This window comes from Canis lupus, chromosome 1 (assembly GCF_048164855.1).
Source record: "Canis lupus baileyi chromosome 1, mCanLup2.hap1, whole genome shotgun sequence".
Classification (NCBI taxonomy): Eukaryota; Metazoa; Chordata; class Mammalia; order Carnivora; family Canidae; genus Canis; species Canis lupus.
Window position 1 is genome coordinate 106,631,381 of NC_132838.1, and position 24,589 is coordinate 106,655,969.

General features: G+C 51.3%; 2 protein-coding genes and 1 long non-coding RNA gene across 5 annotated transcripts in view; 2 read left to right on the forward strand and 1 right to left on the reverse strand.

The window, feature by feature from the left end:
* The first annotated feature begins 1,757 nt into the window (after window positions 1-1,757).
* Window positions 1,758-17,201, forward strand: SYT3 (synaptotagmin 3). Of its 3 annotated transcripts, none has more exons than XM_072770195.1 (11): window positions 1,758-1,831; window positions 2,462-2,592; window positions 4,122-4,287; window positions 7,420-7,945; window positions 10,470-10,857; window positions 11,045-11,263; window positions 13,553-13,673; window positions 13,880-14,051; window positions 14,148-14,280; window positions 16,440-16,508; window positions 16,695-17,201. In XM_072770195.1, exons 3-10 carry the CDS (start codon window positions 4,137-4,139, stop codon window positions 16,503-16,505), a joined length of 1,776 nt encoding a protein of 591 aa, XP_072626296.1. In that variant the 5' UTR covers window positions 1,758-1,831; window positions 2,462-2,592; window positions 4,122-4,136; the 3' UTR covers window positions 16,506-16,508; window positions 16,695-17,201. The 3 variants fall into 3 exon arrangements, with proteins under 3 accessions (XP_072626296.1, XP_072626312.1, XP_072626304.1); XM_072770211.1 differs by having other exon boundaries at window positions 1,764-1,831; window positions 4,117-4,287; XM_072770203.1 differs by lacking the exon at window positions 1,758-1,831 and having other exon boundaries at window positions 2,451-2,592.
* A 164-nt stretch (window positions 17,202-17,365) lies between these two features.
* LOC140601388 (uncharacterized) overlaps window positions 17,366-24,589 on the reverse strand; it is a 56,491-nt gene continuing 49,267 nt past the window's right edge. The window contains exon 6 of the long non-coding RNA XR_012004408.1: window positions 17,366-17,594. This is a non-coding gene — a long non-coding RNA (uncharacterized lncRNA). The remainder of the gene's footprint in view (window positions 17,595-24,589) is intronic.
* Window positions 22,818-24,589, forward strand: part of LRRC4B (leucine rich repeat containing 4B) — a 62,044-nt gene continuing 60,272 nt past the window's right edge. Inside the window, exon 1 of the mRNA XM_072770183.1 lies at window positions 22,818-23,908. The gene's annotated coding sequence lies outside the window, so the exon portion shown is untranslated. The remainder of the gene's footprint in view (window positions 23,909-24,589) is intronic.

Sequence of the window (24,589 nt, forward strand, 5' to 3'; positions counted from 1 at the left end):
TGGTTCCCTCCCTGTCCGGTATTCTATGCTGTTCTACACATCTAGTGGTCATGACAGGCAAGGTTCTCAAACTTCCTGGATGCAAACAATGTAGTGGCTGAATGCAAGGGTCTAGATTCAGACCCACATGATTTTGAACTTCAACTTTGACATTTCCCAGCCTTGTGACCCAACAGGGCATTTCCTTTCTCTGAGGCTCAATTTCCTTAATGTCAAATGTCAGAGACCTGGGATTGGAATCTGGCTTCGCCATTTCCCAAATCACAGGTACGACCAGTACACTACAGCTGCCAGCCAATGAGTAGATGTCTCTTTGGAGATGCATCATGGTAGTCTGGCAAGCTCATTTGTGTACACGTCTCTGAATGTGAGCATTGCTGCACTTCCTTCCATGTACCTCTCCTGGGGAACGGGGCTGCCTGTGGACTCTTGGCAGGCCAGTTGGGTGTGAGGGTCTGGCTGTGAACAGGCTCTGAGCTGCATGGACCTAGGTGCATACATCTGGGCATATGCCCCCCCATGCAGGCTGCTCTGGGTGCAAATGCAGGTCCATTCCATCAGGGAGAATGAAGAAGTACTCTGGGTAGGATTCAAGGTGAACCTGGGAGGCATTTCTGGGGGATTCTACAGTGTGACAATGACTACAAATGTATATATACATAGGTAGCATTATGTAGGGAGAGGGGTAGAATCTAGTTAGAGAGGGAACTTGTCTTAAGCTGCCTTGTCAGAAGAAGAAAGTATTTTTTTTTACTTAGAGAGTATATTTATATGAGTGTCACTGGGGATGGGGGGAGGGGGCAGCACCAAAGAAGATTGCAGGGTCTCCCAGACACCTCTGAAAGTTGCTGCTGTGACTATGTGGCTCTGGATTGTCTCCATGGGATTTGACCTATGGACCTCAGTTTCCTCTTCTGTGAAATGGGAACAGCAAAATTGCACCCACCTAATAGGGCCAAAGTGGAGATTAAATGAGAAAATGCTTTCAAAGCACATAGAGTCAGTGCCCAGATCACAGTCAGTGGCAATTATCATTAACTTCTATTAATATGGCAGTGATTCTTACTTGCTGCTTTTGAGAAAGATTCATTAAGCACCTGCTTGGTGCCAGTGCTTTACTTATAGTGCCTGGTTTTTCAAACGTCTGGATCTCTTCGAAACAGGTTCATTGTCTATATACTTTTTTCTGATGAGGAGACTGGATCTCAAGAGCAAAGCACGAGGTCACAAAGGCAGGAGCCAGCCCAGGCAGGATCCAAACCCAGGTCCCTGCTAGTACCTCACACCCGGCTGAGATTTCTCATACCCGCTAAATCTGAGGCTCCGCCTCCCCTCCCACTGCCAGACCTCAGAGCTCCCCAGGTGGGAGGACTCCAAGTCTAGGGGCTGATGAAGAAAGGGCCCCGGTAGGGGTATGTGTGTGTGTGTGTGGGGGGGTGTTTCCTGGATGTGAGAATGGAGGGGGGTGGGAGCTGAGTATCCTGGGTTCTGGGAGAAGTGACTGAGGTCCCAGACTTTTCCATGTGAGAGAAGAGGGGCTGGGGGCCAGGACCTCTGGATCCTGGGGGAGCAGAGGGTCACGATCCTAGACAGCTGGATCTTCCACTGTGTAAGAGAGCTGGGTGTCAGACGCCTCGGTCCCGGGAAATCTCCCTCTTTCCTCACTGTGGCCGCGCGACTTCGGCTTTCAAGCCGCAGGTTCAGAGGGGAGGAAGGAGGGGGTGCAAGGGGAGGAGCCGCGGACCTGCGCCAGGGGAGGGGGGAGGAGCCGAGCGAGCACCGCGGCGGGCGCGCGGGGCTGCGGCGGCGGCGGCGGCGGCAGCGGCTCGGGGTGAGTCCGCTCCTCCCCCCTCCCCCTGCCCTAGCCCCCGCCCCAGGCCGAACCTGGGGGGCGGCCCCAGCGCGTGGAGGCGGGGGTAGGTGCAGAGGCGCGCGGATCTCCCGCCCGAGAGTGCGGGTGCTGCAGCACTCGCTGGCCGCCCCGGGGGAGGGGCACGTGGCCCTAGAAGGGGGGTCCCGAAGACACCTAGGTGTACCCCTACCTCGCCCACCGATCCGCCGGGCGTGGGGATCGTTTACCCACTCCATGGCCCCTGAGGACTTAAGACTCCGCGACCTCTCGAGGTCCAGGACATCATTCTTCCACCTTGCAGCGCCTTGGGACCCCGGTATCTCATAACCCCCCCACCTCCAAAAAAATTCCCATCCTCTCTGCAGCCGGGAGAGGCACTAAGGACTTCAACTCCCAGCAGCCCATGCAGCGCCAGGTCTGTGAAGTCTTAGCCGTGCTGGCGCAAGGCCTGCTGGGAATTGTAGTGTCTAAGCTCAGCGGGAGCTGGGGCCCCGGAGGTGGGAGGGGGTGGCTGAACCTCCTGGGGGTCGCCTGGGGTCGAACAACCAGTCCCAGAAGGACAATACGTGAAGCTCGGACTGAGCTTTTTCTCCTGGCCACGGCCTCCAGATCCGGCTCCTCCTCCCACCACCTGGCGCGTGGGGACGGGTCCGCAGCCCCTTGTCCGCCCTACAACCCCCATGGGCTGCCGCCAGCCGCCGCCTCGGCTGCCACCCAGGACACAGCAGGGATAAGCGCAGGTGAGTCTGACCATGCCTGTCTCGGAGTCCCTGGCCTTCTGCAATACCCCCCACGACACCTGTCCATCTGTGAGCTCTGGTCTGTCCATCCCTAATTTCTCCCTGCACTCTCCTTCCAGTCCATCTCTGATGTCTGGCTCCAAACCATGTGTGGCTAATTCCCCTTCTCCCCACATCCACCTCTTCCTCCCGGTCCTCTCTCTTTTGTGCCCCCGCCCCCATCCAACCTTCCTTCTGCACCCTTGTCTGTCTGCCCAGCCCTCCTTTGTATCCGTTTGCCCATCTGTGGTTCCTGGCCATTGTCTGTCCATCTGTCCTTTCTTTCTGCACCTCATCCATTCTTCCAACCACTGTTTCCTTTTCAAAGATATTTCTGTCCTGGCGCTTACACTGTTCTTCTGTCCGCCCATCTCTCACACTCCCATAAATTACACACCAGTCCATTCTTCATGGCTTGTCCATCCCAAATCTCAATCCTTGACTTTCCCTTTACCTGTCTGTTCATCTGTCCCTCTATCCTGGGCCCCATTTTGCCCTTCTCAGTATCTCTGCCTCCCCTCCCCATATCTCTCCCTCTTTCAACTTGGTCCCCATCTCTGCCCTCTGCATCTTCCGTCCTGCCCCAGCCACCACCACCCGCAACTGGTTCTTATCTCTCTAACCCAGTCTCTCCCTCTCTTGGTCCTCTGTTTGTCTACCTGGATCTGGCCTCCTTCCTGTTCCTCGAATCCGCCAAGCCCTTGCTCATGCTGTTCCTGCTGCTCTGGATGCTTTTCCTCACTCCAGCCCCACCACCCACTGCCCATGGCCAGCTTCACCTTGTCCTTCAGATCTCAAAGAGCCCCGCACCAGCCCACCTCCTGCTCCCTTTGTGACATATCCTCCAGCTATTTCTTTTAGAGCACTTCTCACAGTGTGAGCATGTCTTGTTTGTTTATGGGTGTTTGTTGACTTGTTTACTACGTGTCTCCTCTCACTGGATTGCAACACCAGGAAGTCAGGAAATGTGTGGGGTTCCTTCTCTGCTGGATCTGCAGCAGCTGGCACAGAGCCTGGCATGTAGTTGGTGCTCAATGAATATTTGTCGAATGCACGAGCGACAAACGGCTGTCCCCTCATCTGTGCATGGCTGAATTCCGTCTGTGCACCCCTAATCTCTGTCTCCTTGTCTGTCCATCCCTTTATTGTGCATCCTGAATCTCTGCTCCTTGAATTGGGCTTCCTAGTCTCTTTCTCTTTGTCTGTTTTTCCCTATTCTCTGCCTCTTGTCCCTTCACACTGATCTCTGTCCCCTTGTTTGTCCAACCCATTGCTGTCTTCTTGCCTGCACACCGAATTTCAGCCCTCCTGTCCATCTGCCCCTAATTTCTTCTTGCCCATCCCTCCCTAATCTACATCCCCTTGTCCATCTACTCCCAATCTCTGTCCCCTTGCCTATCCTTCCTTTTCTTTCTCTTTTTATCTCTTATCCACCCCTCTCTCAATCCCATTCCCCATCTGCACCCTTGCCTGGCCCGTTCCAAGCACAGAACCCACCGGCTACCATGTCAGGAGACTACGAGGATGACCTCTGCCGGCGGGCACTCATCCTGGTCTCAGACCTCTGTGCGCGGGTCCGAGATGCCGACACCAGTGACAGGTGCCAGGAGTTCAACGACCTGCGAATTCGAGGCTATCCCCGGGGCCCAGATGCAGGTCAGCATCCCCCAGCTGTCTCGGCCAGCCCCCTGTGTACCCTACATTCAGTATTTTCAGAAATTTCGAGCAGACCTGCTCAGTCTTCTGTTCCCTAGGTGGCCATGGCCAATCCCTCTTACAGTCTCGCCTCCATCCTGCCTGCTGCTGGTCCCCCCAACCTTTCATCTAAGGAGAAGGAGCTGGGTGGGCCATTTGACCCCTGATCTTTTGGGTTTGGCCCTCTGAGCCTCTTGCCCACTGCCCACCCCCAACCCCCAGCCACATACCTATCCCCTTCACATATATTTTGTAAATTTTGCATAGTGTTTAAAGGCTTAGGCTCTTTAGTCAGGCTGTCTGACTTGTCTGGCTTTAAATCCCACCACCCCTACTTATTAATGGGTGACTTTAGGCAAGTAACACTTCTTCTGTGCCTCAGTTTCCTCCTGAAAATGGAGATAATAAAAGTGACTACCTCCTAGGGCAGCTGAGAGACTAAATGACAGAACACATGTGAAGTACCTAGAACAAGCTGGGCACACGGTGGTCATTCAATAAATTCTGGGATGTGCTTATTGAGCACCGATTGTGTACCAGACAGCATGCAAGGGCCTTGGCATGTTTCATCAACTACTCACAATGATCCTATGTGGTACCTATAATCCCCATTTTCAGTGGGGGGAAAAGACCCAGAAAAGTGAAGTGACTTGCCCAAGGTCACCCAACTAGGAAGCTGCGGGGTTCTGAGAGCAAGCAAATATTATGAGTGCCCTTGTCCAGTTGAGGAACCCCAAGGAAGCATGTGCTGAGAGGTTATAATGACAGTCACACTGGCTGAGTGCAGGGCAGGGCTCAGCACCTCATGTGCAGGATGTCCAGGGACAGGGATGAGGAATGAGGTTCAGAGAGAGCCATGGTTGCTTGCTTAGAGTCTCGCAACCTGTAAGCAAAAGAGCCAGATTTGACCCCAGGAAGTCTAGTATACTATCATCATTTGGGGGGTCCCAAGTCCACCCTCAGTTTCAAGGATTCCCTGGAAGGACTCACAGAAAAGCTGTTATACTGATTATTATGTTGCATTACAGCAAAAGGATGAAGGTTAAAATCAGTGAAGGGAAAGATACATAGAGTAGGGTCCAGGCAAGACCAGGTATGAGCTTCCAGTCTTGACTTCCTAGACATGGCTGATGACTGACTGCCTGTGTGGCTAACTCTGACTTCCAGCCCCTCCAGAGGCCGAGTTGATATGGCATGTCACGGCCCTGTACCCCTGCATCAATCACATTGTTACCCAGACCATCTGGCATGGTTCAAGGTTCCTCAGGTAAACAAAACCACTTTCAGGCAGGACATTCCAAGGGCTTAGAAGTTCCTTCCCAGGAGCCGATTAAGGGCCAAACATTTCTTGGGCAAGGTTCATCTTTTCCTGCACAACTACACCACCTTGCCAAGCCCAAAAGTCTCCCCAGACCAGGCAGACAGGAATGAGAAATCCATCAGAGTTTGAAGGATTGATGTTTTGACTTGGAGAGGGTCTGGGTCAGGCTGATGTTAGGGGAAAGCAGCTGATTTTTCCTCTCCTCTTCTCTGCCTTGCCCTCCCAAATGGCCCCAGGCCCCCTTCTCTTAATTCTTCCCATGTTCAGGAAGCTGGAAAGCCCTGGCTTTGCTTTTTAGCAGGTCTCGAGAACTCTAAGCAGATGTGGGTCACTTGGAAAGGAGCACCCTAAGGGGTGGGAGGAGGTAGGAAGTTCAGAGTTCTGTGCCTGCCTGTTGTATGGTCCAGTAGGATCACTTCCTCTCTCTGAGAGCCTCGCCATCCTCATCCGTAAAATGGGATAAGTCATAGTGCCTTGGGGATTAACACCAGGGACTGCTGACTTAGGTTCACTGGTCAGTTCAGGCCCGGAGGCATCCCCTCGCCACCCAGAATTGCCTGCAGTGACAGGATACAGCCATCCCACTCAGCTGTCCTTGCTGTGAATAGCTCAGATACCTGCTCCTTCTCCCCAGCTGCCATAACCTATAGTCTATACAGGGCATGTGTTTCCCCTGTGTTCTATCTCGCTGAGACCCAGGAGTCAATCCCAAAGCAAATTCACACTTCTTGGGGAAAACCTAATTCCTGGTACCACGTATTGAAATGAACCGGAAATCTTTGGTTCAAGAACTGGGCTGTCCCTGGGTCTCTCTGGAAGGCACATCAGCACACAGTAAGCATTCAGAATGTGTCAGCTGTGGTGGTGGTGGTGATGGATATGCTTGGTGGCAGCAACAAGACTTGTTAGCCTAATAAAAATCTATGTCAGAACTACCATTTATTAGGGAATATTGAAGTGTAGCAGTACAAGAAGACCTTGGGTTGGGGAGCTAGGCACTCCAACACAAATTCTAACTCCATGGCTGATGGCTGTGGGACTCTGTACAGGAGACTTTGTGTCTCTTCACCTCAGTTTCCTTTTGTGGAAAACAGGCATAATAATGTTGCCAATCTCCTCTGGTGCCTGTCAGGCATAAGTAAGCTAATACCAATAAAGCACTTATGTGCCTGAAACATAGTAACCACTCAATGAATATCTGCCTTTACCTTCTCCTGCTATGCATTTATGTGAGCATTTACCTCTTGCACTCCTTAATACCACTGTAAGAGGCAGGGCTGATTTTTCCTATTTGGCATATGGGGAATGTAAGGCTCAGAGTGCTTAAGATGTGTTCCCGAGGCCACACAGCCAACAGGTTTGAACCCTGACCTGCCTAACTGGGTCACACAGTCTCCTCTTTCCTTGATCATCTCTGAGCATTTGGGGGGGACATTTGTGGTGTGTCCTCTTATGGGGGGCTGGCAGGAGCAGCTAGTGATTAAGAATCAGATCTAAAGACAGATTTGCTACTCTTTCAAACCCCAGATCTGTCATTTACTACCTGTGCAGCATAATACAAGTCACTCAACCTGTCTGTGCCTCAGTTTCCTTATCTTTAAAATGGTTATATAGAGACACCAACCTTGTGGGGTTGTGGAGCTTAAGTAACGTATGTAAAGCACTTAGGACAATGCATGGGAAATGCTAAAGGCTAGCTCTTTGGGGACAGCAGGGGGAGGATGAACTCTGACCCCACCCTGACCCCTGACCTTTATCCTCACTCTCTCCAGACATCTCCGTGAGCCTGCTGTCGGTCATCGTGACATTCTGTGGCATTGTCCTTCTGGGCGTCTCCCTCTTCGTGTCCTGGAAATTGTGCTGGGTGCCCTGGCGGGACAAGGGAGGCTCAGCAGTGGGCGGGGGCCCCCTGCGCAAAGACCTAGGCCCTGGGGTCGGGCTGGCAGGCCTGGTAGGTGGCAGTGGGCACCACCTGGGGGCTGGCCTGGGTGGCCATCCTCTGCTGGGGGGTCCGCACCACCATGCCCACACCGCCCACCATCCGCCCTTCGCTGAGCTTCTGGAGCCAGGCAGCCTGGGGGGCTCTGACCCCCCTGAGCCCTCCTACTTGGACATGGACTCGTATCCAGAGGCTGCGGCAGCTGCAGTGGCCGCTGGGGTCAAACCAAGCCAGACATCTCCTGAACTGCCCTCTGAGGGAGGCGCAGGCTCTGGGCTGCTCCTGCTGCCCCCAAGTGGTGGGGGCTTGCCCAGTGCCCAGTCGCATCAGCAGGTCACAAGCCTGGCACCCACCACCAGGTGAGACAGGCTACTGGGCTGGGGATCCACTCTGAACTTCTGTTCCTCCTCTGTCTCTTTCCCAGATATGGTTTTCCTGAGCCCTGCAAGAAGAGAGGCCTGGAGGTCCCGAGTCTGAGTCCTGGGGCAGGAGGGGCTTGGGGGATGGACTCCTAGGTCCTGGGGACAGAGGAGGCTAGGACAGGGTCTGAGGGAAGAGGAGCCTAGAGATCTGGACTCTGAGATTCAGAGGGTATATAGGACTCTGGGGTCAGGAAGGTAGAGGAGAATGAAGATTAGACCCCTGAGGTTCTGAGACACAAAGCAATTCATCTCTTTCGCTCTAAGCCAGGATTGGTGGTGGGACCTGGCGTTCATTTTTTCTGTATTCCTCATTCTGCACATGTATATCAAGCATCTAATGTGAACCAGACTTGAGCTGGGTGTTGGAAAAACAGAAGTGAGCATGGCAGATAGACTCTGCCTTCATGCCACTTAACAATCCAGGGCAAGCGAGTTCCCAAAGAGGCTGTCCTGGCCTAGCCAGGCCAGCGTGGCAGCAAAGTAGCTTAGAAAGCCACAGCTACGGGAGTCTGAGGAGTCGCTGATCTGGTCTGGAAGACCAGACCGATCTGGAAGGTTGGGGCCTTCCAGAGGCAGAGGTGTCGTGGCTGAGACCTGCAGAGTGAGGAAGAGTTGGCCAGGCACAGAGATTGGGGTGTGAGCTGGGCATTCCAGGAAGAGACAGCCGCTCGTGCAAAGGCCAGAGGGGAAGGAGGTCACAGTGCATTGTGGGAACTGCCAGCAGTCACTGTGGCCTGAAAGTGTGAAAAAAGAAATCTAGGGGAATGTGGCTGCAGATGTGGGCAGGGCCAGACCACATGGGGCCTTGAATGCTGGGCTCAGGAGCTGGGGCTTTGTCCTGGGGGCACTAGGGAGTCACAGAGGGCTGTGAGCAGGAGGGGCAGGGTCAGTTCTGGGTGTAGAAAGACCTCTCTGTGGTCACACAGGGGAAGGACTAGACTGGAGGTTGATAGCCCAGGCAGGAGAGGATGAGGCTAAGCTGAGATTATGGGCACGGGGAAGAGAAGATGAGGTAAAAGGAGTCAGAGGGCAGGAGAGGTGAGACTTGGGATTGATGGCTGTGAGTAGGAGGAGTGGGAAGAGGTACAGAAGGCACACAGAGGATCTAGAGGATCAGAGGATCCAGGAAGAGGAGTGGGTTTGGGGGAGCCCCTGAGCTTATCTGGGTCTTGCTGAGTATGAGGGACCTGGGGCAGCGTCCAGGGGGCAACTGCCCTCACAGGGATTGTCTTGGGCCCCACACGGTCATGGGAGAAGGTGTTCTCATCCCAGGCCCTGGGACTCATGGGGTTCATGGGAGATATAGTTTGGGGTCTCCAAGGAGGCCTTCCAGAGGTGGATAGATACAAGAGTTTGAGTTCTCTCCCCTCTCCCATTGTACAGATGGAGAAACTGAGGCTCAGAGGGTGTTAAGGACCTGTTCAGAGTCACCCTGGGAGCAAGGAGTGGCCAGGGGATCTGTAGCTGAAGGAGCCTCCCCCACTGCATCCCCTTCCACGGCTAGAGCCTTCCCACTCCCCCCAGCCCTGTGCCTTCCCCTCAACATATCTGGGGCTGCTGTGTCCAGTGGTGGCTGCCAAGCACTGCCCACCACTAGGGGCCCCATCACGTGGATTTCACCCCAGGTGTGATGGTCCATGCAGGAGAAGGCAGATGAGCCGGGGCCACAGAGGGGACAGGGAAATTTGGGAGGGGGAGGGACAAGCTTTGAGAGGAAAGGAGGTGAGAATGGCTCTGGTGTGTGACCTGCAGATGTAGGTGGAGCACTGGGAAGCAGGAGGGGGAGCAGGTTGGGGAGGAGGTATGGAGCCTGGCAGGGGGTCTGGTGGACAGCCCAGGCTGGGGGTCGATCCAGGCTGGAGCTCAGGATATAGATTTAGCAGACATGGGGCTCTTGCTGGGTGTGGAGACCTGGGATGCAGATGGGTGTGTCCAGGGAAAGCATGTATGTGAGAGAGGGGAGAAGCAGCCAAGGGAGCTGAGGGGGAAGCTCTGGGCTTCCAGAATGTCCCACACACACTTATGGACAGTGCAAAAGGGACTTGAGAAAAGACAGGCCAGGTGGAGTGAGGGTGAGGTGGGAGAGGTGAGACTGGGTGGGGAGATTTGAAGAACAGATGAAAATTCAGGAGGTTTGGGTGGTGTGGGCCCCAGGGGTCCACAAAGAACTTATTCTGGGTCACGCACTTGAGGTCAGGAGGAGACTTCTGGAAGTTGGTGCATAAGCAGGTCCTAGCTGGAGCTAGCTTAAAGATGGGGATACCCTCTCCCAATACAGGTGGAGAAACTGAGGCTCAGAGAGTGCAAGTGGCTTGCTCAACGTCATAGCAAGCAAAGGTGGGGTGTCTGTGGCCATTTGGGTGAGGTCCTTGGGGAAGAGGCAGGGAGAAGTCTCTCAGGTCTTCAGATGCTGCCAAAGACTCCAGCTGGTGACCCCCTTTGTGTTTCCCCCTCTGCACAGGTATCCCGCCCTGCCCCGGCCCCTCACCCAGCAGACCCTGACCCCCCAGCCGGACCCTGGCAGTGAGGAGCGGCCGCCTGCCCTGCCCTTACCCTTGCCGGGTGGTGAGGAAAAAGCCAAACTCATCGGGCAGATCAAGCCGGAGCTGTACCAGGGGACAGGACCAGGCGGCCGGCGCGGCGGAGGGGCCCCCGGCTCGGGGGAGGCAGGCGTGGGGGCGCCATGCGGCCGCATCAGTTTCGCCCTGAGGTACCTCTATGGCTCAGACCAGCTGGTGGTGCGGATCCTGCAGGCCTTGGACCTCCCGGCCAAGGACTCCAACGGCTTCTCAGACCCCTACGTCAAGATCTACCTGCTGCCAGACCGCAAGAAAAAGTTCCAGACTAAGGTCCGGAGCAAGGGTCCAGGACATCCCGAGGAGGGGGCGGGGTCGGACTCCGGGGTTTGAGGGAGCAGGAGCTGGGCCCCGGCTCCTGGGTCTGAGGGAGGAGGCTGGGGGCCTGGACTCCTGGGTCCTTTGGAAGCGTGGTTGAAGGGTATGGTGTCTGTCTGCCTCCCTCGCCCACCGGCTCCAGGTGCACAGGAAGACTCTGAACCCCGTGTTCAACGAGACATTCCAGTTCTCAGTGCCCCTGGCTGAGCTGGCCCAGCGCAAACTGCACTTCAGCGTCTATGACTTTGACCGCTTCTCGCGGCACGACCTCATCGGCCAAGTGGTGCTGGACAACCTCCTGGAACTGGCTGAACAGCCCCCGGACCGCCCACTGTGGAGGGACATCGTGGAGGGCGGCTCGGTCAGTGGCCCCTGCACCCCTCTTCCTGGGGCCCCCTGACCCCTCAGTTTTTTACCTCCTTGCCGTTGGACTTCGTAACCTTCTAGCTTCCTGACCCAGGCTTTTTATTTATTTATTTATTTATTTATTTATTTATTTATTTATTTGTTTATTTATTTTAGGATTTTATTTATTTTTGACACGCACGCAGAGAGAGTGAGACAGAGACAGGAGCAGGCTTCATGCAGGGAGCCTGATGTGGAACTCGATCCTAGGTCTCCAGGATCGTCCTGGGCTGAAGGTGGTGCTAAACTGCTGAGCCACCCGGGCTGCCCTGACCCAGGCTTTTTAAAAGTTTATTTTATTGCAAAATATTTCAGAGATACAAGCAAAGTGTAGAGATTGATATAATGGACCCCCATCTCCCCAACACCCCATCAAATATTGACATCATGCCTGGACCCCAGATCTCCCAGCTTCTGACCCCCTTTTACATCCGATAACAATTGAGAAAATTATAACAGACACCCATGTACCCATCAGCCACTTTATCATAATGTCATGCTGTGACCCCCATGACTTTTGCCCTCTGACCCCAGATTCCTGACCCTCCAACTTTCTGACCCCAGAGGTCCCAGCTTTTGTTTTTCTGACTTCCTTCACCTTCCAACCTTCACCTTGGGGCTTGGCAGTTCCCAAGCTTCCCAAACCCCCAGCCCCTCTGATCTCAGAACATTTTATGTTTCAAATGCCTGACCTCCAGATATAATCTCATCCTCTGGTCTCCACCTGAATCCTGATAGCTGGAACCCCCAAGCCTCAGACATACTTGAATCCCCTATATCCTGACACCTCCCAGTTCTCCCCAGTCACCAGTTTGTGCCCAACACCCCCTCCCCATCCCACCACACTAGCTCCCTTGCTCTTCCATCCAATCGCTCCCGGAGCCTGGCTCCTCCATGCTTACTGGGTGTCCTGACCCTCTCCCTGCCTCCATCCTGTCTCCTGCTTATGTGTGTCACATCTCTCTCTCATCACTGGAGGTCTTCACTCATCCATCCATCCATCCATCCATCCATTCCTTAAACAACTGGCTTTTTTGTTTCAGGATCAGGACCCGGGGACCCCAGACAGTCCTCGGGAGCCCCAGGTCCAAGCTGTCACAGTTTGCTGTCAGGGGCAGTGACTGGGGACTCCAGGGACCTGGGCTTCGGTCAGTGTGGCTGTCAGGCCAGGGGCCCAGATGAGGCTAAAGGACCGGGCTGGGCAGGTCAGAGGTCCCGGCTAGTTCAGCTCTGGCTCCAGGTCCCTATGTGTGTGCTGATGTGGGAGGCTCTGTCTCATTTGTAGTTTCGCTGAGGATTGGTGTGTCTCCTATGCTCCCCAAGACTGACTTCTCAGGGTCTGCCACACTGGACCCCTGTCCCTTATCTGCTCTGTGCAGGTCTCTCTCTGTGTGTGTCTCCCTCTTCTCTGGGTCTTTGCTCTTCCCCCCACCTCATTCTGGGTCTCTATCACTGTCTGGGTCTCCATGCCCTCCACCTAGTCTCTCCCCATGTCTCCAGATCTCCTGCACCTTGGGAGCTTTGACATGCCCCCCCCCCCCCGACTCTGTCTCTCCCTCTGGGTCTCTGTCCTTCTTTCTTCCTGTACTTGTCTCTCTGGAAGTCTGTTCTGCTCTCTCTCACTTTCTGTTGGAGCAGCATTGTCTCTGGGTCTCTATGCCCTTCCTCTGGGTCTTCTTTTTCTTTTTTCTTTTTTAAAGATTTTTGTTTATTCACTTGACAGAGAGAGCACAAGCAGGGGGAGTAGGAAAGGGAGAAACAGGCTCCCCACTGAGCAGAGAGCTCAACCTGGGTTTGATCCCAGGACCCCCAGGATCACAACTCAAGCCAAAGGCAGACTCCCAACCAACCAAGTCACCCAGGTGCCACTAGGTTTTCTTACTTTACGATTCTATGGGTTTCCTTTTCTAACTGTATCTTTCAGGGGCCAGGTCCCTGTCACAGTTTATTTCTCACTGTGTTCTTCTCTCTCTTTCTCTCTGGCTCTTTGCTGCTCTCTCTCCACACTCATGCCTATTACAATTTTCCCTACAGAACAAATAGGCTTTGCTGGTGGCAGGCAGCTGTGGCCAGGGAGTTATCAGGTCAGATTGGCCAAGTCAGATTGTTAAGTGAACTGGAAACCTGAGTCCTGGAAATCCAGGAGGAGAGCTGGAAGCTCCAGATGGGAGAGAACATGAGGGAGAGATTGGGGGGATGGGGGACTGAGGCAGGGTATTGCTGAACCCCTTTCTCCAAACTTCAGGAAAAGGCAGATCTTGGGGAGCTCAACTTCTCACTCTGCTACCTCCCCACGGCCGGTCGCCTCACCGTGACAATCATCAAAGCCTCTAACCTCAAAGCGATGGACCTCACCGGCTTCTCCGGTGGGTTCCAGGAGTTGCTGGGACCTGAGGGAGGAGTGTCTGGGGCCTGGACTCCTGGGTCTGAGGGAGGAGTGTGGGGGCCCATGCTCCTGAGTCTGAGGAGTACAGGGACAGGACCCCTGGGTCTGAGGGAGGAGCAGTGTGGGGTCCAGATTCGGGTCTGAGGGAGGAAGTCGAGATTCACTGCTCTTGATGCCCGCCCCCAGACCCCTACGTGAAGGCCTCTCTGATCAGCGAGGGGCGGCGTCTGAAGAAGCGGAAAACCTCCATCAAGAAGAATACATTGAACCCCACATACAACGAGGCGCTTGTGTTCGACGTGGCCCCGGAGAGCGTGGAGAGCGTGGGGCTCAGCATCGCGGTGGTGGACTACGACTGGTGAGGGGCGTGGCCCGGGCGGGCGGGCGGCCCGGGGGTGGGGCCGGACCTGCCCCCTCCCGCCTCTGCTGCTCACAGCCCTCCCCGCTCCCCCAGCATCGGGCACAACGAGGTGATCGGCGTGTGCCGCGTAGGCCCGGACGCCGCTGACCCCCACGGCCGCGAGCACTGGGCGGAGATGCTGGCCAACCCCCGAAAGCCCGTGGAGCACTGGCATCAGCTGGTGGAGGTGAGTGGGAGGCCACCCAGTGCCACTCGGCCCGTGGTTCGCGCGGAGCATCCGTCTTAGGCCCTGCGGCGTCAGACCACCCGGGTTGGAATCCGGGCTCTACCGACTCTAGCTGTGCGGCTTAGAGCACGTTACTTAACCTCTCTGTGTCTCAGCTTATTCTGCGTCGGAAATGGGGTTGTTAATAGCATTTAAAGTTGGATAGATGTGAGGATTCAGTGAGTTAATGCAGGATTAAGTGTCTGCCTCTCCATAAGGGCTCAGCAAGTGGTCAGCTACTCTTACTATTATTTCCCATGATGCTAAATGCAAAATAAATGGGAAAAACCGAGTGGTGAGATGCAGCAGGATTGGGATTTTAGGGGTCTTGGTTTGGTTCGGTTTAAAGCAGGATATAATTGAAAATCAGTGGATTGTGGTTTACTGGGTGGGGATCAACATTTTTTTTCTCAATAAGAAAATGAAGTCAAAATAGAACAGAACATTTCACAGGGCAGCACCCATTGTAAGGATCATACTGTCAAATTTTTTTTTTTTTTTTTTTTTTTTTTTGGTCTTGTGGATTATAGTCCAAAAGGCTTGGAAGTCTGGGAAGTAGAGGACATCTGGATGAGGGATGCGGGATGCCTTTTGGCTTAGGGCGTCCTGAAGGGCCTCTCAGTGGAGGTGACATTTAAACAGATGCTTGGAGATTGAGAAGGAAGGCGTTAGGTAAAGGCTTGGAGGTTAGGAGAAGCTCACAGGGAGAGAACACGGCTGGGCACGGCTTCCTCCTAAGCAAGAAGGAGCCAGGGCAGGCTCTGAGCCTGGAGCAGAGAGGGAAGGGGGAAGCCAGCAGATGACAGGAGGCCTACGGGTCACGGGAGAATCAGCTTGCTAATTTTTTAAAAACTAAAAATCATTTATGATCATCACAGAGTCAAGAGAAATTTTCAAACATGGCTATTCTCTCATTTGAAACCCCCCCCCAAAAGGGACACCTGGGTGGCTCAGTGGTTGAGCGTCTGCCTTCCACTCAGGGTGTGATCCCAGGATCCTGAGATCAAGTCCCACATTGGGCTCCCCGCAGGGAGTCTGCTTCTCCTTCTTCCTGTGTCTGTGTCTCTCAAGAATAAATAAATGAAATCTTTAAAAATTTTTTTAAATTAAAAAGAAAGCAAAAAAAAATCACAGAAGTAGATTTTGAAAATATTATCCACGAATTGGCTGTTATTAAAGCTAAGAGAGTAAAATCACACTAAATTCTATTTAGAGGATAAATAAACATTTAAACTGAATGTAACATGAATTACAATACACATTACTCTTTGTTGTTTTTGATATTTTAGAAATTATTTTAAATTTCCAGAAAAAAATTAACCATAAAAAATAGATAAAAATAAGGCTGCTTATTTTTCCTTTTGTCTCGGGCTCTGATATGACATGGGACTGACCTCTATTTAAAATTTGATTTAACAAATCAAATTGGATTTTTTGGACTCATTTTGATTTTTAAAAATATTGCATTGTAGTCGTATTTCTCTTGATTGCTGAGTTGGGGGGCACTCGTGAAATTTGGCACCCCGGGTGAATTCCTCCAAGGCCTGACTATAGCTCAGCCTTGCTTTGGACTTTGCTTCCACTGGTGAGGAGGGATTGTAAGCAGCAGAGCACAGAGCTCAAGTGTGAGTGTCGAAAAGACTGTGAGTCTATTTGGAGAGACAGATGCAGCTCTACTTGTGCTGAGCAATGCTGGTTGCAGAGAGAGGAGTGGAACCCTGGCTGAGCGGGGGTCCTGACCCTGGCTTGTAGCTGATAGTGCCATAGTGCATGGCCCCAGAAGGTCTTTCTACCGCCAGCTCTGACCTTGCACCTTCTCTGCTCACTGCCGTCCCTGGCTCCCCAGAATCTCCAAAACAGTGTCAGCTTCTCTGAGGCTGCTCGGATGGTCTGCCCCATCAACCCTGCTGCCTCATATTCCCGGTGATTTTTTCTTTATGCCTCAGGGTCCCTGTCTATAGAATAGATCTGTAATATCAGCTGGCTCATCACTTCAGAGCTGAGTGGCAAAAAGCATTGTAAATAATGAAAACAGGTTTGATGTCTTATTATGTTGATCATTAGCGGTTGTCTTGCATCTCTATCCCTCATACCTGAAATTTCTGGATTTCCTTATTCAGGAAAAGACTTTGTCCAGCTTCACGAAAGGCAGCAAAGGATTGTCAGAGAAAGAGAACTCAGAGTGAGGGGTAAGGAACCCAGACCAGGGAAAGGAGGTTGGGGTCCTGGATTCCTGGGTCTGAGGGTGGAGGGGCCAGAGGATGGAGTGACAAGGGACTAGGATTCCTGGGTCCCTGGGGTGTCGATGGAGCTACAACAGGTCACGGGCCCTTTCTCTGCCATCACTGACATCTCCTCCCTGCCCCATCCCACAGGTCTGGCCAAGGCCCAGGATCGGACCAGGCCCCCTCAGGACCCCATCCCTTCCTGCCCGGACCGTGAATTCATCTCCTTGAAGCCATAACGTCCGAGCTGCGTGGTGCGGGGCAGCCCTGGGCCTGCCCGTCCTTCTACCCCGCTAGGTGTGAGGGTGGGAGGCAGGAGGGCCCAGCTCCCTGTTTCAGGGTGGGGGGCATTCAGTCTCCACTGTGTCTGTCTTTTCTTCCCCAGGGCTCCCCTTCCAGGCAAGGGGCCATGCATGTCTGGGGGACCCCAGCCCCCCAAACCCTTTGTCTTTCTGTCTCTTTGCTGTTTGTCCAAGATGGTGTCCTGACCTTTGTTCTCTCCGTGAATGTCAACAGACCAATCCTCCGTATTCCCCCAGACACACACACGCACACCTGTGTCTACTCTTTCTGTTCAACACTCCCTGCGTCTGGCCGATTTCCCCACTGCTGCTGCTACCAACACCAGAATAAACATATACCGTGGGTCTCACTCCACCTGGGACTCCTGTTCTCTCTGGGACTGGGAAGCTGGGTTGGAACATCATGGCTCTGGCTTCAGACAAATGTTTCATTCACTGGCTGGGTGACCTCTGGAAACTAAATCTTATCTCTCAGAGCCTTAGTTTGTAAATGTTAAATTTGACAGCAATGCTATGATTATAGGACACAAGATACAAACCAAACTATTGTAAGCCACAAACAGAACTGAAAGACCTTTGTACATGGTGAGTCTGAGCATCTAGGAGGACTTCAGGCATGGTTGGATCAAGGCGTTCAAGAGACTGCATTGCTCCTTAGGACTTCATTCTCAAGCAAGTCTTTGCAATAGTAATAAGATGGCCATTTGGCTCCAAGCTCATAATGCTGTGTCTGTTATGATGGTTTTAGCTGCATAAAACAGAATTCCAACAGAAAGAACTGAAATAATAGAGATTTCTTTTGCTTACATAAGAAATCGTTCAGGGACACCTGGGTGGCTCAGCAGTTGAGTGTCTGCCTTTGGTTTAGGGCGTGATCCCAGGATCTGGGATTGAGTCCCACACTGGGCTCCTTACAGGGAGCCTGCTTCTCCCTCTGCCTATATCTCTGCTTCTCTCTGTGTCTCTCATAAATAAATAAATAAATAAATAAATAAATAAATAAAATCTTAAAAAAAAAAAAAGAAATTTTTCAAAGAGACACAGTCCCAGTGTTAGTTCAGCTGCTCAACAACGTCAAACGCTGGGTTGACATCTCTGAGATTCGTTTTGCCTTCCCCTCACGAGTACAAACTGCAGCAACACCACGCATTATGTTCTTACATGGTGGCATCTAAAGCAGGAAATGTAGATGGGGCCACCCCTTATGTGTCCTCCCAGAACACAAATCATTTCTCATTTACCAGAACTGGGTTCAGTAGTCACTCTGAGTTGCAAAGCAACCTGGGAAAGTAACCATCTATGTGGGTTTTGCCAACGAGGCAGCACAGAGAGGAGAATGATTGTTGGGTAGGAAATTAACAGGACCCACTATTATCATCCTCAAGGTAGATACTTTCAGAGGAAACAAAACTGGGTTTCCCTTTCTCCCTGCCTCCATATCATTCAGGAAAAGAATTCTGATGGCTCCTGTTAGGGCCTTGGATGACCACTTCAGGCCAATCATATAGCCAGTTGGCAAGCTTGCTCTTGGCACCTCCTCCCATGAAGGAGTCCTCTTCCGCTGCTTATCTCGCTGGGACTGGCTCAGACCCCCTCAGGACCGCATCCCTTCCTGCTCAGCTGTGACTCATCTCCTGAAGTCATAAGGCTCTTTAGTAGAGAACATAGGGATCCCTTATGTTCAACATAGGTCAACCCCAATAGAATCACATCGCAGTGGGCAGGTACAGTCCTTCAAAGTAGTAGATGTCTACTACATCCCACCCTTGGCTACTTGCATTAATTCACAGCCACTTGCTCATATACACCATTTCAAAAAATTCTACTATCAAAAATGGTACAACCACAGTATTAGTTTGCTATGGCTGCTGTAATGAATTAACCACAAAACTGCCCAGAAATTATGCTTTCGAAGTTCTGGAGACCAGAAGTCTGAAATCAAGGTGTCAGCAGAGTTGGGACTCTGGGACTCTGGGATCTTGTTCCATGCCTCTCTCTGAGCTCCTGGAAGTTGCTCTCAATCTTTGGCATTCCTTAGCTTGTAGATGCATCCCTCCAATCTCTGCCTCCATCTTCACCTTCACCTGTGTGTCTCTGGGTCTCACATCTCCCTCTGCCTTTCTCAGATCTCTCTCTTTTTTAGAGCATATACAGCATTGATCTTTTTTTTTCATTGAACTCCAACTAGGGTTACATTTATTCTCTTTTCTCAGAGAGTGAAGAACACTTTTCAAACCCTAATAAATGTCAAGGTTATAAAGATACAATCCCATTTGTAAAGTTCTTCCAAAGATAAATAGGGCAGCCTATTAGCATCCACAAGAATTGCAAGTTAATTTTAACCTAATAAATATCCTGAAAATTCCCATAAGGAGACAGTCCATCATGCCAGAGGAACTTCTGCTTTAAATTAATGTCACACTCTACTGGTTTCTTGGGCATGCTGTTAGCTTACTTTTCTTGCAATCTGTGATGATGCCACTACCTTCTGCACGAGTTCATCTGGTACCCAAGTGAGCTCCAAAGTAAGACTGCCTCGTTTCAAATTCCTCCTCCACACATATTAGCTCTGTGACTTTGGGCAAAGTGTATAACCTCTCAATGCCTCAATTTCTTTCTGTAAGATGATAATGCCTACTTCACAAGAATGTTACCCAGAGTAAATGAAAGAATGCACACAAAACGCTTAGCACATACTTGGTGCATAGTAACATGACTCGAATGGTAGCCATTAATATTGATAACAATGATTATTATAATTGCTAATAATTAGAGTATATTTGGGCATTAGGAATCTTCATAATCATTTGAATATTGACTGACTTAATATATGTGTCAGCTGTTCCAGAAGGCAGCAAGATGTTTCAGTGCAAGAAAGTGTAAATAGGAGAAGACAATTTTTTTTGCCACTTCACCTTGAATGAGTCTAACTTGGTTTCAATTGTCCCTGCACCATTTTTTTTCTGCCTTTCTTTTATAAGGACACCAATCATTGGGGTTATGGGTCACTCTTAATTCAGGATGATCTCATCTGGAGATCCTTGACTTAATTACATCTGCAAAGATCCATTTTCCAAATGAGGTCATGTTCACAGGTTCTGAGGGATGAGGACATGGTCATTGTCTTTTGGGGGCCACCATTCCATATGCTACATCCACCTTGAAGACCAACTTATCAGTTTCTTAGAAAGTCAACACAGACTTACCTTGTGGCTCAAATCCCAGTCCCGACTATTTACCCATGAGAAATAAAAGTGTATGTCCCCACGAATATTCACATCAACCTTATTCATAATAGCCTCAATCTGGAAAACTGGAAACAATTGAAATGTCCATCTTTGGGAATGGATAAACAAATTGTATACCCACAGGATGGATGACAAATCAGCAATAGAAAGAACTACCTACTGATGTGGGTAGCAGATAAATCTCAAAAACAGTATGTCTTGTGAAAAAAGCCAGACACAAAAGAGTACAAACAGTATGATTCCATTTCTGTGAAATTGTAGACAATGGAATACTAATCTATAGGAACAGAAATCAATCAGGGTTGCCTGGGGCTAAGGAAGTGGGGATGGGGGATTGATCACACACAGACACAAAGGAACATTTTGGGATCACGGAACTGTTCTGTTTCCTGACTATGAACGGGGGCATACACCATATACATTTGTCAAAACTAATTGGACATTACATTTAAAATTGATGCATCAGGGATCCCTGGGTGGTGCAGCGGTTTGGCGCCTGCCTTTGGCTCAGGGCGCGATCCTGGAGATCCAGGATCGAATCCCACGTCAGGCTCCCGGTGCATGGAGCCTGCTTCTCCCTCTGCCTGTGTCTCTGCCTCTCTCTGTGACTATCATAAATAAATAAATAAACCAACATTTAAAAAAATAAAATAAAATAAAATTGATGCATCAAAAGTCATTTAAGTGTGGTGAGATACACGTATCATAAAACTTATCCTAACCCTTTATAAGTGGACAGTTTAGTGTTAAGTCTATGTACATTGTTGTGCAACCAATCTCCAAAACTTTTTATCTTGCAGAATGGGAGCTTTATCCCCATTAAACAATAACTTCCCGTTCCCCCCTCCTCCTAGCGCCTGGCACCCACCACTCTACTTTCTCTATAAATCTGATTACTCTATATACCTCGTATAAGTGGAATTATACAGTACTGTCCTTCAATTTTAACAAACATACCACAATAATGCAAGATGTTAATAAGAGGGGGAACTGGAGGTAGGCTTGTGAGGGTGTAGGGAATTAAGGTAAAGGGTTCCTATACGGTATATGGTCTCCCCTAATGGCAAATGGGAACTCTGTACTTTTTGTTCAGTTTTTTCTGTAAGCCTAAAACTGCTAAAAAAAAAAAGCCAATTAATTTTTTAAATCATGGATAACACATGCCAGTTGGGCAAAAACAACAGGTGTGCATTATACAGGTCCTTAGCTGCAGTAGGTGTCCGCTCTAATAATAGTTTGCATGTCCGGGTTGCTTATGGAAACTAGAAGACGTAATAAAGGTGTTTCCTTTGCATACTTAAGTATTTGAGACCAAGGTCATTTATTATTCCTGGGCACACCGTTTGTCTCCTCCTCTGATAGCGGTCCCTAGGCCTGCCTTTCGACTTCGCCAGTGGAGAGATGTAGCCAATCAAGAGTGGTTCGCCTGTGACGTCACCAGTCACCAAGGTCTCCAAGGATCCAGCGCGCCGCGGCGCCCTCTGGCGGGGAAAGGGAGAGCCGGACCGGATCGCTGACTCCCGCAGGGAAGCCCGCCCGGTGCTACACACCTCATGCCCCCTGGTGACTCAAGTCACTTTGCGCCTCCACGTTGCCAGTGCTTGCGGGAGTAAGCCGGGCCAGGAGAGAGAAATGCTGAGGGGAAAGGAAGATAAAAATTCCCTGGCATCCAATGACATACAGGAATCCAATCAGATTAGCGGCTCCAACGAAACAGCGCAGGTGTCCAATTAGATCCCGCAGAGTTGCCATGACGACACGCGTCTCCGGAGGGTTTGCAAGGTCGGGGAGTTCGGGCGCTGAGCGCCACCTGGCGCCGGCCGACTCTTGGCCGCTCACGCCGCCGCCAACAACGCGGGGCAGAGCGTCCGTGATGTCACCAGTTGCCGAGCCGGGCCCGGAGCGCGTGACCGCCGGCGCGAGTTCGCGTGAGCTCCCGCGAGCCCGCAGACAGGTCGCGCGCACTTTCGCCAGTGCGTCGGCTGGTGCGCATGCGCTCGTGCTGCTGCTGCCTTTTTTTTTTTTTTTAAGCGCGAAGCTAGAAAGGGCGGTAAAGGGCGGGAGGCGCGAGGCGCGAGGATACCCGCCACGCCGAGGGACCGAGGTACGCTCCTCTGCCCCAGGAAAGGCCTGCGAGGGGCTGTGGCCCCCCGTAAAACTCCTGTTGAGGGGCAGAGCCCCGGAAAGCTTGATGTCCAGAGGAAGACTGAGAGAAACGCGGCTCCACAGGGACAGGGACCTGCCACACACGCAAACCCGCGGGAGCAGAAGACGATCCACACATGTTAGGAGGCGAAGGAGAAGCCGGAGGCGGCAGAACAAGATGCTGAGGCGGCCAGGGGAAGGGCCCAGGGCCAGGCAGGCGTGACCGCGGTCAGGACCCTGGAGGGCGCCCGAGAACGGCAGCACAGAAGGACAGACAGAGACCATGACAGAGGGACAGCCAGCCATGACGAAGGCGACGGCTGCAGAGGCAGCGAGGACAGTGACCCAGACACAGAGATGGCGACAGGGCCACGGGGGCTGAGGAGACCTGAGACAAGACCCCCCTTCACGGGGAGTCTGGTCAGAGAGACCGGGGAGCTTGAGAAAGAAGAGAGCTAGACCAAGAGGATAGTGACAGAGACGGAGAGCAATGTCAGGGAGGGGGTGGGGATAGTGACAGGGACAAAGACCAAGGGACAGTGATGGAGAGGGAAGAGATAAGGGGGACAGTGGCCGATGGAGAGGTGACAATCATAGAGACAGGGAAAACACACTCAGAAGCCAGTGACAAAGATAGAGAGGACAGTGATAGAGAGAGAGAGAAGACAAAGATAACATAAGTAATATAGGGAAAAGTGACAAAAATAGAGAAGGTGCCAGAGACCAAGTTGGAGGCAACAGTGACAGAGGCAGACAACTGCAGGCAGAGAGGGCAAAGATAAAGATAATGTTAGAGGTACAGAAAGCAATATTAGATAAGGAGTGCACCCCCAATCACAGAGGGGACAGACAGAGAAAACGGAAAGTGGCAAGGTGAGAGAGGGAACGGAGGTAGAGGGGACAGAAATAGAGCTAGAAGATTCAAAGGGCGCTAGAGGCACCCATGGTGGAAATAGAGGTGGGAGCAGAGCCGGGGGCAGAGATGGAGGATTCAGAGTGGAAGGATACCTGGGGAAGGAGTCAGAGACAGAAGAGACAGATCCTGAGGGAACAGCAACAGTGCACAGACTCAGAGCAAAGAGCCACAGTGGTGACAGTACCAGAGTGTGAGTGACAAAGCACACTCAGTGACACTATGACAGATGAAGCAACAGGCAGAAAGGATGGTGACAGAAGGGACAGTGATGAAGGCAGTGGAGACAGAGTATAGAGACATAAAAGGTATAGAGACAAGAAAGAGGAGTGGGGCAGAGATAAGGATTAGTGACCAAGACAGAGGGTGGCCTAGCAGACATCCTGAAGATAGAGCTAGGGAGTAGGGGTGCAGGCAGAGTCTGAAAAAATTGAAATTGCATCTTGCAGAGGACGATAGAGATGGAAGGAGAACATGACCAAGGCAAAACAGAGACAGGGACAGAAAGAGACCAAGTTATGGAGATGAACAGAGAGACAAGAGCAAAGAAAGAGAACATGAGGGGTCAGTCACCTGAGATTCCATGAGAGGTCAGGATGACAGGCAAAAGCAAAAATCGGGGAAAAGTGAACAAAATACTTGAAAGGGACACATCAACCTGTGGAGACCAACTGAGACTCACGACCCAGCCTCTGCCTCATCCTGGGAAGTACTGGAAACCATGGCGCCTTGAGCTTTCTCCTTTAAGCCACTTTGGTAAGTTGTGACCTTGATTTGGGATTGTGTTTTGAAAAGACTCCACACAGATTCTAGATTTGTGACCAAGTTCCTGAATCCCCTATTTACCTTGCTTTGGTCCACTGTAGTCACAGCACAAAGAGGGGGCAAAATCGCACTTTTTTTCATTCATTCTTTCATCAAATATTGAGTACTCACTACATGCCAAGACACTATTCTGGATGCTGGAGGCATAGCAGTGAACAAAACAAAGTACATGCGCCCATGAAGCTTTCAACCTAATTGGTAGACAAATATATATATTTATTTAATGTCAAGTAGTGTTAAGTGCTGAGAAGAAAAATCAAGCAAAGCTAAGAGGACAGAATAATTGAAGTTGTTGATAAGAGCAGGCTAGGTTATTCAGATCAACCCTCCCACTGCAACAACTAAACTTGTTGAATTAAAAAAAAAAAAACTTAAGTCTCATAAGCACAAAAAGTGTCACAGGATTTATCAGGCCAGGGACCCCTGGATGGCTCAGTGGTTGAGCATCTGCCTTTGGCTCAGGTCCTGACCCCGGAGTCCTGGGATCAAGTCCCACATTGGGCTCCCCACAGGGAGCCTGCTTCTCCCTCTGCCTGTGTCTCTGCCTCTCTCTCTCTCTCTCTCTCTGTGTCTCCCATGAATAAATAAATAAATCTTTTTAGAAAATAAATG

Coding starts and splice junctions, on each gene's coding strand:
- SYT3 (XM_072770195.1), top strand. CDS start 4,137: ATGTCAGGAGACTACGAGGATGACCTCTGCCGGCGGGCACTCATCCTG. Junction 7,946..10,469: donor AGCCTGGCACCCACCACCAG/GTGAGACAGGCT, acceptor CCCTCTGCACAG/GTATCCCGCCCTGCCCCGGC. Junction 14,052..14,147: donor GCGGTGGTGGACTACGACTG/GTGAGGGGCGTG, acceptor CCGCTCCCCCAG/CATCGGGCACAACGAGGTGA.